The sequence below is a fragment of the Eubalaena glacialis genome, chromosome 19 (assembly GCF_028564815.1).
Source record: "Eubalaena glacialis isolate mEubGla1 chromosome 19, mEubGla1.1.hap2.+ XY, whole genome shotgun sequence".
Classification (NCBI taxonomy): Eukaryota; Metazoa; Chordata; class Mammalia; order Artiodactyla; family Balaenidae; genus Eubalaena; species Eubalaena glacialis.
This window is the reverse complement of record NC_083734.1, coordinates 47,860,400-47,872,444: the sequence shown is the minus strand read 5'-3', so window position 1 is coordinate 47,872,444 and position 12,045 is coordinate 47,860,400. Positions and strand designations below refer to the sequence as shown.

At 42.6% G+C, this 12,045-nt stretch overlaps 1 protein-coding gene across 4 annotated transcripts; it reads right to left on the bottom strand.

Annotated features, from left to right (window-relative positions):
* Positions 1 to 470: 470 nt before the first annotated feature.
* Positions 471 to 10,380, bottom strand: METTL2A (methyltransferase 2A, tRNA N3-cytidine). 4 transcript variants are annotated; one of them, XM_061174908.1, is made up of 9 exons: positions 10,271 to 10,380; positions 9,973 to 10,064; positions 7,902 to 8,260; positions 6,756 to 6,805; positions 6,367 to 6,427; positions 4,757 to 4,896; positions 3,175 to 3,281; positions 1,688 to 1,753; positions 471 to 834 (listed from the first exon to the last, which is right to left on the bottom strand). In XM_061174908.1, exons 1-9 carry the CDS (start codon positions 10,378 to 10,380, stop codon positions 680 to 682), a joined length of 1,140 nt encoding a protein of 379 aa, XP_061030891.1. In that variant the 3' UTR covers positions 471 to 679. The 4 variants fall into 4 exon arrangements, with proteins under 4 accessions (XP_061030891.1, XP_061030892.1, XP_061030894.1 ...); XM_061174909.1 differs by having other exon boundaries at positions 9,963 to 10,064; positions 10,271 to 10,360; XM_061174911.1 differs by lacking the exon at positions 9,973 to 10,064 and having other exon boundaries at positions 10,271 to 10,351.
* Between the last annotated feature and the right edge of the window lie 1,665 nt (positions 10,381 to 12,045).

Here is a 12,045-nt window from a genome sequence, read left to right as displayed (position 1 = left end):
TCACGGGCCTAGTCACTCCGCGGCATATGGGATCCTCCCAGACCAGGGCTCGAACCCGTGTCCCCTGCACTAGCAGGCAGACTCTCAACCGCTGCACCACCAGGGAAGCCCTGATGCTCTTTTTTTGAGTCAGGAAAATATCCAAAGACAGGTGATTCTTCCTAATTTGCATCCCTGATGACCACTGAATGAGACCTTTAGTCATCTTTGTATCAATTTCTTAGTCCAGGCATTTGAATCCCCAACTAATTTAATGCAACTTAGTCATTCACTTCACCATATATAATACTTACACATGGAAATAAATTCTTTGATTCCCATGAATAACATTTCAACTATTAAGTTACAAAATGGCAAGAAAGATTCTTTGAGATCTCCAAGTAAGAAAAAATCTTGAGAAAAGTATATATCACAGGGCTTCACAAATATGAAGCAAAAATGGTTAGAATCTTTTTGTTGTTGTTGTTGTTTTTAAAACATCTTTATTGGAGTATAATTGCTTTACAATGGTGTGTTAGTTTCTGCTTTATAAAAAATGGTTAGAATCTTGATATAAAATAATTCTTCCTAGGTTCAAATCTGTTGGAACCCTTGCATGGTTTAATATCTACAAGACACCATTTGTGGACGTTCTTTTTAAAAAGCCCCAATGACCTCGCCTGTCAGGAGCAGGTGCCTCTCAGCTGGTGTTGGACAGAAGAGGCTTACGATATTTGCACTGAATCCAAACTCGGTACATTGTCAGTTGTTTCCCTCGATTCACTTGCAACCGGCGATCCACCAGGTTCTGAACCTTTTCCAGTCCAGCAGTAGTGAAAAGTGTGTCCAGTTCATCTAGTTTGGAAAGAGATGTTTATATATTTTCCCCTGAAGAAAAAGCACTGTGCCTACCACTTCCCATGTTAAATGGCACTCTGTGAGATTACTGTCCTTATTTATAGATTTTAAGTGGCTTGAGCAGTATTGTTTAGTTACACATGCAGTAGCGGCTTGGTAGCAGCAAGTCCACATTTAGGTAGGGGAAGGCAAACCACGTGTGAAGGGCAGCCTGGAACCCACAGGGAGAACCTCTCTAAGAGTTAGCTGATGGGAAAGAATTTTCTAGGGTTCTATGTACACCTTACAATTATATGCAAAAATTGATATATATGGCATGTCAAAGCCATTTTTCTTTTTTTAGGAGAGAGGTTCCATCACTAACTAAAGGCTCAAAAAAGTATGTGACCTGACAAACGGCCCAGGAATGAAGTATTCATAAGGCACTGGAGGAGGAAACCGGCAGCAGGACAAGCAGCAGAGGAGAGCAGTTCTGAGTTATACCTGGAACCCAGGGGGCCATGAGTTCACCGTAACTCAGCTGCACCTAAGGTACAACCCAGCTTAGAGGCTGAAACAGCTACAGTGGAGTCCTGCAAAATGGGCAGGTTCCTGTTTTGGACAAAGTGATAGAGAGGAAGAGCAGCCAGCAGAAGAGCAAAGGAGGGACAGAAGGCTCCGACAAGCTGAGCCTACTTGGAGAACAGTGAGTGGTTCAAGGTGGCTGAAGGTAGGCTGAGAGGTGGGGAAGGGCAGAGAAGAGGCTGCAAAAGATAGAAGGGGCCAGATGATTTCACTTCTGAAAGCACACGGAGGAACATGTAATCTGGCCCTGTGGGGGCTGTCAGCATAAAGACGAGTGCTTTCATACCTTGTGTGAAGAAGTACACTCTGGTGCCATCGCCTCTCACATAGAAATTTTCAGACAGACACTGACCTGCAGAGTGATGTGGTAAAGACCAGAGAAACTTTAAAGCACTTCTTTGAATTTCATTGCCAATCAAATGTGCATCAAGATATCAATTTCTTGGGCCAAGAACGGATCCTTTTCTTGGTTACACTGGTACTTTGCAGGAATCTGCAATTTCTCTCCTACAAAGGAATGGTGCTTTGGAGAAGAGCAGCCCAAGGGGAATAATCAAACTTCAGTGTTAGCTAACACATGCAATTCTCAGCCCCCTGTTCTACAGTTCCGTTTCATGATGAAAATAGCTTGTTTCCCCCTCCCTCCCCGATTAAATAATAGCGCATACACTGTTTAAAAACAGAAACTTTCTAAACGGCCTTCTGCCCCTCTAAAAACATGTTTAAAAAAACCTCAAGGAATATAGCTAAGTTTAAGGAAATTTGAGACAGCCACTATTCCTGTTTTAGTGACTGTCTTTTTGCATGTCTCTCCACGTATCCACATGCACATTCATAAATATGATCACATATATACCGTTTTTAGCAAGGACACACACTTCCCCTCCTGCTGCTAAGCCCCCTGACCTTGTCAATTTAACAACCTGACATGTAATCAATCCTTCTATACCTTCTGAATGTCAAAATAATCTTATTTTTCCCAGTTACTGTTATACATGGGATTAAGTTTAAAATACCTATGCGCACACTGCTTTTCTCACTTGGTAATATAGCATGGAAATCCCCCCAAGACCAGTGGTATGGGGTCTACCTCATGTGATATGCACAACATTCCCCTATCCAGAGGCAGTCACTTTGTTTCCAAGATTTTGCTTATTATACACATATTATGTGCTGGTTCTTGAATAAATCCCAAAAGGACTGTTGGATTGGATAGATAACACTAGGATGTTTAAAGAAAGGCCGTAACCATTCCTATTTCTACCAATAATGGAAGAGTGTATCTCTTTCTCTGAGTCAGCCAGCAATAGGTATCTCATTGTTATTTTTATTTTCTTGAAGTTTTGGTTTCGGCCATTTGGATCTGCTCTTTAGTAAATCAACTCTAAAACATTTCTTGTCTGTTTTTTGGTGGGTCACTGATCTTTTCCCTTATCAATTTGCCAACAGCCCTGCTTGAAGAGCACTGACATTGTCTTTATCTGTTCCTTTAACTGAAAATATTTGTCCTCAATCTGTCATTTGTCTTTTAACTTTTTAATGGCATCTTTGCCATACCACAATTAAAACTATTTATGTAATCAAATGCCTTTTTCTAAAAAAGACCTCCCTAATACCTAGATTATACAAGTCTTCAAAAACATACCACCCTTATCATGTATTAAATGGCTTTATGTATGGAACTATATAATTCGAGAGTCTCTATTTTATTCCACTGATTTGTATGACTATTCTTATGGCAAAGCCATTGTTGTGATTATAGTGGGAAAATACCTTTTTTAAACCGAAGCTGAGCCATGTCATAGCGGCCATAATCTCGCAGAAGCATCATCCCTCCAGGCTTCAGAAGCCTGCTTAGCCTGTTGATAGCCTTTTGCATCCTGTGGGACAGCAGGGAATGAAGATCAGATCTCTTTAAGAATAGGGTTCCTCTCCCCTGTAGCATATCCCGAAAAGCCCTAAAATCTCCTCTGCTCTTGTTTCAGTTATAACCTGAGCACACGCCCAAACCTCTGATGTGCCTTCTGCTGCCTGCTCACAGCTGTGCCTTCGATCCACTGCCTTCAGTATGAAGAGGTCTGAAGAGGCCTGCTTCTTCAGCAGAGGTCCACCGTGGGGGAAGTTACGTGCTCTCTGCCTGATTCACTTCCCACTCCTCATGGGGAAGCCAATCCTACACCAGGCTCCCACGGATCTCTGAGAGGGCCCCTGACCACCCGGTGTGGAGACTGCTAGTTGACCCATCTGCCTGCCCCACTAGGCCCAAGCTCTTTGAATGCAGCCTGCATCTTTCCATCTGTTAAATGAAGACTGAACCTCAAGAACTTACAATTTACATGGTGATACAGTCTGTATGCAAATGAGTACTCTGGGCAGAGTGCTTTACACTTCTGACTGCACTTTCCATATACAGAGTCTCAGTGCAGGTTTCAGCTTTAACCACTGCAAAAGTATAAATGCTTCAAACTTGCAAAAACCATTTGAAAGTCTATTTAAATATTGAATAATGAATTTTTAATTTTAATGTTTTGTTTCAGTCCATATCAGTTTTTAAAAGTGTACAGCATGTAAGCTTCTGCAATTAATGTTTAAAACCATGCCAGGCTGTTTGGGCTGTCCTCCACCTGCCTTTATTTCTCACTCACAATATCCCTGTCAGGTCAGATGACACAATGCTATCCTAGAGGAAATGTGGGCTAGAGAAAGTCAGTCACCCCCCACCCCCCGCAACTGCCCCGAATGCTACTGCCTCCTTGAGACAGTATTTCATCTTTGTCGGGACAACTGGTTGCCTGTCTAGGAGACTTTAATGGTATCTTTTAGGGTAAACCAACTGATTTTCCTTTTATCTAATCGTGATTTTACGGAATTCTCCTGTACTAGTTTTCCGAAGAACTTAAACAGAGAACACGTGAGTTAAACTTCACTGTAAATTTTGTGCTGTTAATAAGCTTGTTTTATTGAAAGCATTTAAAAGGCCAATAATGGGATGTTCTCTAATAGCTGTGGCATCCACAGTTCTAAGACATCATGCTACGTGATCGTCAATAGGAAATTTCCACACACCCACTAAGACAGCCCCTTCACTCTCTGGGGATGTTAAACCATAATCATGAGAAGAACCGACCACTGCAGTCAACAAGCAGAGGTTTAGATGCTAAACCAGAAGTTGGACTCCAAGACAAATTTAGAAAAATAGTTGAGAAGCTCCTATTGCTCCTAGGATGGAGGAGCTTCTTCCTGCCTATCAGAACATTAATAAAATCCTGCTTATTTAGGTTCCAACTCTGATATCCAGGTGCCTGACCAAAGCTTTGTTTTTGCTATGCTACTGGCTAAGGGATCTAAAACTTACTTGTCTGGAATGATTGCTGAGAGAACAAATATGAGGATGATGACATCAAGACTATCCCCGGGCACTGGGTAACTCTTATCTTCATCACACAGGTCGTGAACAAAGGCAAAACACCGAGAAGGATCATATGCTGAATTTGTCTGCAGACAGATGGAAGAGAGGACACAGGCTAGAAACTGTTCACATAGCCTCAAGAAAAGCTATCTTGCTTTAAACGTAATCACCGCCTCTTCCCACTGAGGAGATAGCTCTTGCCATTACGGCAAACATTCTTACTCTTACGGTAAGAATCAGGAACAACTCTAGGACCCTGTGGAATCTAATTGGCATGTTTAAAATGGAACGTTCCCAACTCCTCTAATTTTAGTCTTTATTCTGATGCGCAGTCAGATCTGAGGACTGGAAAATGACCAGGAAGGTAAGTGACCAAAAGGGCAAAGAGAAACCTCATAAGGAGGAAAACAAAACGTACTGAAAAAGCATGATTTAAACTCCTACTACAGCATATTACACAGATCATAGAATTCTCCAGGAAACTCTCTCTCTCTAGATGTGGAAGATTTAACCTACAATTTATTATCATTAAATTAACTAAGGATAAGCCTCAATATTCGTCTGGTATAGGTTTGCAAAAATAGTTCCAGAATTGGGAATTCCCTGGCGGTCCAGTTAGGGAATGCTTTCACTGTTAGGGGCCTGGGTTCGATCCCTGGTCAGGGAACTTAGATCCTGCAAGCCAAGCAGTGAAGCAAAAAAAAAAAAAAAAAAATCCGGAATTATTACCAATTCCTGAGCTCCTACGCTAGGAGCATCATACATTATTGTAACACGCACATTTTTAGGGTAACTTCCCTATCCACATCTCTCTTCTCCAAAAATGTGACGTTGTTCCTCATTGGCCACAGCTAATTGAAACAGGGCAAGTAGACTGTCAGCTGGGTTGAGTCAATCAGACATTCTGGGGACTTTGGAATCAAGACACTGTCATTCAGGGGAGGTTCTGGGAACACCTAAAGAGGGGAGACTTGTAAGGGACTGGGAGGGGCAAGTACGTTGAGGCCAAGGCCACGCGCGAACAAAACCAGGAAAAACCTATTAGAGAAAGCTGGTCTGCAAAGAAAAAACAAAACAAAAGGCAAATGGGCAATGAGAGATAAGACACTGTGAACTTGAGGGAGGTGTTGTGATAGGAGGGGGAGGCAACATCTCAGCAGCCAGCCAGTTTGCCTTTGGTACCTGACACCTTTTCAGGGCTGAGTTTTAGTCCTGGCTACACTTTACGCCCTTGAGTTCTATGACATTCCCTTTAGCTGAGTTTGTCTAGAAGTTTCTGTAACTTGTAACTCAAAGAATCCTGAATGAAATAATCATCTCATTTTAATCCTTAAAACATGAGTTTGGGTAGGTCAAGAGACCTGCCCAAAGTTTCACAGCAGGCAAGCAACAGATTCTGTACTCACATTTGGCCCTTTCCTCTACTCCATGCTGTTTCAGTACATCTTTTACTTTCAGACCACAGTACAATAAGAAAATAGCTAGAGACCTTGATTTTTAGCAGACCCTTTCCCCCTTAAGTCAGTGAAAATTAGTGATAGGAGCACTGCACTTACCTGGACCAGTTCTACAGCTGTAGAAGAAAAATCACAACAGTAAACAAAGAGTCTTGGGTCACTGAAATGGGCAGAAAAAAACAGCACAACAATTAGATTACAAACTGTACTATGTCTATTCTCTTTCCTATATAGTAGAGTTAAAATATGAAGGCACCATATATTAACAATGTAACAGGTTTAATACCCACTAATTTCCCTGATGACAAAGATAACTTATAAATAAAATTAAGTCAAAACAATCCGTAAATGGATAATGTAGACATCTAATCTCCTATAACCCACAGTTCCCAACAACCACTATTACCACTTGGATGCAGTAAGACTTCTAAGAAACAACAACCCCTCACTTTTCTCTTCTTTGTAGTTAAACTTTACAACAAACTTACTTGTTAGTTTGTAAAATTGGAAAGACTGTGTTTCCCACACCACAACCAACCTGTAGACAGAAATGAACTATTAATCACAGAACTTTCCAAAGAATTAATTCCCTAAAGCTAGATAAATAATCAACAATGGATAATCCTGCGTAATTGTATTAGGGAAGGTGTAGTGACCAGAGCTAAATAGTACCCATGACATTCCCTGCCCTTGACCTCAGGAACCCTTAAAGAGGTAGCCATAAAAGATGAGAGCATGGGCTTTCATTAGCGGGAGGGAGATGGTCTGAAAAAAAGGGCATGGGCTGCTTTTACTTTCTGAGTTTTGGCAAATGGTCTTGTAAACAAAACATTTTCTTACTGAGCTCCACTATACCATTATTGGAAAAATGTTTCTAGCAGACTGGGTTGAAAAATTCATGAAAGGAGGACCACGGCAACACCGTCCTAAATTCAGTGCTGGGTGTGGTAATAATAAAAACAGCACCATTTACTAAGGGCTTACTGTGTGCCAGACACTATTCTCAGTCATTTTACATACCTTATCTCAATTAACCCCCGTAACAACTATGAGGCAGAGAGAGGCAGAAGTCCCATTCTGCTGGGTAAGGGACGAGCACAAAGTCATGCCAGAGGACTCAGTCCCACAACTAGTCAGCTTCCGGTGGAGTGTGTAGTCACTTCTGTGAATATTCGTTACAGTGCCCACCCTAGACACCTTTTCAGGTCTAGCCTAGCCTCTGCCACACATCCAAACTGAGAAGACAAGAATTCTCCCACAACTGAGAGTCGGCACCACCACAACTAACCTCTCCATCTCACGACTATCTTAGAAGTAACAAAAGTTGTCTTCTGACCTGGGACTCTTTACTAGATGGCAGGTACAGCAGGATGCTACAACTTTTGGATGCAATATAATGCTCCCAGATAGCAGGTGATCTGTCTTTGTTTGCCATGACCACCAGGTATCTGGTCTGCATCTAGAGCATTTCATTAGTTCAAAAATGGAGGTGTTTCCAGGCCAACATATGGGTCCAGTCTAGTAAGGTTCATCAGTCAGAAGTTACTTTGGTGGTCAGCCTCTCTACTGCCACCCTATGTGCATAAAAAGACAGCCTCACTAACCCCACTACCAGGACAATAAAGGGAGGTTACCTCCAGTATTCGGTAGGTGGCTGAGGATCCAGGAAACTCATCAGCACAGATTTCCAGGTGACGGAGTTTCTGAGTTACATTCTCTTCCATAGGAGGTGGCTGTGTTTTATGTCCAAGGCTGACTGAAGAACAACTGTGCTGTTCTTCTATTATTAAACCAGATCCATCCTCACTGCTTCTACATGCAGGTACTTCACTCCCCTTGTTCTCTGAGAGCAAATCCTTCAAGTCATTTTGGTTTTGGCTAGGTGCCAGCTCTGGGAATTCAGTAAAAAGCCAATGTCTATCCTTGAAAAACCCATTTTCGTGGATTTTGTAGAAGTCATTCCAATATTTGTTGGCATTGATCTCATAATCAACTGTAAATATTTAAGAAAGAATTTTAAGAACAATTTCTCAATATTTTATCTGTATATAGTGTAAATCACCATCCTGCTTCACCAAAATTTGTACTAAAAGTTATACTCAAGTAGAGCCACAGTCTCAGAGCTGGTGGTCATTTAGTCCTACCACCTATCACACTTGAATTTGCTGCGTATCTTGTCCTTCCAGGAAGTTCAACTTCTGCCAGAGAACTTACTATCTATCAAATCTCCCCCCACATCTTTGGATGGCTCTTAACTACTAGAAAATCCTAATATTAAGCAAAAAAATCTGTCTAATCATTTCTGATCAAAAGGTCCTACTATTTCTCAGGGCCAAAGAGAACAACTCTTTTGTATTTGAGGGCAGTTATTTCCCCTTCTAAATCCTCTTTTACAAGTTAAATGTCCCAGGTTCTTCAGTTATTCCCCATGTGAAATCAATGGTTATGATACAGGTAGCTCTTTACATTATGTTCCTCTGTCAGTGATTCTTTAGTGTGGAGCCCAGAAATCAATTCTCTACTACTAATAGATACTAAAAATGGAAATAGAAAATGCTGACAAGAGGGAAAAATGTCTTCAGATGAGAAGAGATTTGATGATAGAATACAGGAGAGACTAAGGTATGGACTATTTAAAAGAAAGCTGCTGTTTAAGGTGATTGAAGCAATCCTAGATTTCAGTTTTTCCTTTTTATTAATTTATTTTTTTGAGATAACATTGGTTTATAACTAGATTTCAGTTTTCTGCTCTTTGCCAATACAGGGCCTTGACTAGTGTAGTAGGAGAATAAAAACCCGAGAAACTGGATTTCAATTCCACCACTACTAACTGCTTACCTCTGGGCAAAGCACTTAATGTCCTGAGGTCCAAGATTCTTTAACTGTAAAAAGAGGATATTGGACTACATGATTTTCAAAATCCCTTTAAACCTTAACTTGCTTTGATCTAGTCTTTGTCAAATTATGTAGGGTGAATATTTTGTAACCGGAATCTTCTAACTGTTGTTCAGAACTCTTTCAGTGGGTACTACTCTCCCATTCCTAGTGCTACCTTCAATTGTCACTTAGGACACAGGCCCAACCAGTCCTAGTTTTAGTATCTAGGGATATGTTGCAGTGAAATCATCCACCTCTGCAGAAGGGGCCTCTTTTTCTTTGGCCAGACTTATTTCCACTCTGCTTCATCCATCTTTCCTTGGCAGAAGCCCTAAATCCTCATAGCCATCACACAAAGAAAAGGCACATAATTCACTACTCATTAGCCATCCCCCCAACAATATTTAGAATCTGACCACTTGAATCTAGCTTTAATGGCAACATTTCCTCAGGCTAAGTGTAATGATGTAGAAAGTGTCGATACACCCTCTAAGACAATCATGTGACCACACGGTTGCCACACCCCAGCCATATTAACAGGGATCTAATCAACATAACTAAAGACTTAAATCACTAGAAAATACTATCAAGATGGTTATCCTCTTCCAAACAAAAAACCAAAACCAAAACACGCTCTACGCCCTAACAAGATTTTAACGCGCAGCCCTTTCCCATCCTTGCCCATCCCCTCCCACTCCCGTTCTACCCCCGAGTTCTGTATCAGTCCACTAACAAAGACCCGGCGGCCTCGGTTCTCTGGCCTCTCCGGGAGAGCACGTCCAGCAGTACGCTGGCTGTCTATACCACTGTGGGCCCACCTGGGCGCACCTTGCTTCTCCTGGCACACCCGCTGGGTACTGTTCTCCTGGACTTTCCTCTCCGCCGCCGCGGCCTGCTCTTCCGACCACTCCACACTGTCCCTGAGAAAATCAAACGGGCAGCTTAGGGGCCTCAGGTTCCCGCTGCGGGTAGGTGAGTCGCTGGCCCCGTAGCGCCTCTCCCGTGGGAGGAGAGCGCCTCGAGCAGGGCAGCGGGACTCTGGCCGGCGGTCAAGGGTTTCTCGGAACGCTCCGCGGCGCCGGGACAGAGGGCGAACCGCAGGCCGGGCGAGGGGTAGGGTGGTTACCAGGCATTGTGGTGGAAGACGCGCGCCGGGTCGCTCAGAAACCGGTTCCCGAACTGCTGCCTCTTCCCGCAGACCTCGGCGTGTGCACCTTCAGGATAGGAGCCGTCCATGACACCGGAGCCGGAAATCCCTACCTTTCCCTAACGCGAGAACTTCCTGCGAGGTCACGCCCCCTTCCGGAAGGCGAGAGGTCTGGGCGGGAAAAGACGGAGGCGGGGCGGGAAAAGACGGGGGCGGGGCGGGGCGGCCCTGGGGGCGGGGCGGCCCGGCGGCGCTCGGGGTCTGTCGGGTGGCGCGGGGCTCCTTGGGGAAGGAGAGCTGGCGGGGTGTCGCGCCAGAGTCTTTTGTCCCTGAAGAGGCCGGCGAAAAAGTGGGAGACGTTCTACTTGAGCCTCCTTTCAATGCTGGGATCCTCTAACGGGTTCCCTAGTTTCCCTTAAGTTGTAAGGCTGGAAAAATCTAGAATCACTTTAAGAATTAAGGGTACCTAGTTCCACTGTAGAGCTAATGGCCAAGATAATTGAGGAAGGTAGCAAGCAGGGTGACGAAATAGGGCAGTTTTCCAGCTTCTATAGTCAGATTATCATAGTGTGAAAAAGGAAGAAAAAATGTGTACACATGTATATTAAAGTATATATATAATAGTGTGGGACTATATATATTTTTTTCTGGGGGAGGATATGAAGTGAATTCTGAGAACACGAGGTTTATTCGTCAAATGAAATCGAATATCCAAGGACAAGTTTAAAAATATTTTATAACTACCTTTTTGGATTATCCGTATGAGAGCTTATTTGCACAATCAGAATTGTAATACATAAATTGTAATACATACACATATGTAGTTATATTAATGCATTTTCAGCCTTACATTTCTATTTTGATAATTACTACAAACTGATTCTCAAAAGAAGAAAGTGTGCTGTCAACATAAGGTAAGGTTAATTGAGAAGACTTCCAGGAGAAGAGTGATGACTACCATTTGTAAGAAGAGAAGGGAAGAGTTAGTTATTTAAGTAATGTAGTACTAGGTTTAGCATACTGGTAACCAGTGATAGTTTAACTCCACTGCTTAGTCTTTCCATAGGCAAAACCAAGGGGAGCAATGAAAGATTCTATACCTTTCCCACCAAAGAAATGGGAACAAGCTCTAAATGCTCTGTAATCACAAAGAAAAATACAGGAGTGAATCAAAAAGATAAGATAGTAAAGAACTTGTACTACTTTATTTGAAAACAAATACTTTTGCCATTCTCAAGGTCTTCTGAAACATTTTGAACAAAAGCTCCTTTCCAAAAAACAAGTACAAGGATTTTTATCTTTTCTCAAGGCCTGCTGTTTGCAGATAAGGTGGTTGGTTTATATTTATTTTTGGCATCTTGTTCCCTCATCTACAGGCTTTTTTTCTCCCCACACCAAAAGCTGTTTGTGGTCCCAATCAACAGTCCCACTGCGTATCTTCTTGCAGATAGCTCACTCTCTGTCTTCACTTGAAGTTACTTGCTATATTAGTTCCAATAATTAGAGCCATTTAAAGTGTCAAGCAACTTGGGCCTTTTAATAAAATGTGATAGAGTATCCTAAACTTAACTTATTTATTTATTTATTTATTTATTTATGGCTGTGTTGGGTCTTCGTTTCTGTGCGAGGGCTTTCTCTAGTTGTGGCAAGCGGGGGCCACTCTTCATCGCGGTGCGCGGGCCTCTCACTATCGCGGCCTCTCTTGTCGCGGCCCATGAGCCACGGGCCCAGCTGCTCCGCGGCATGTGGGATCC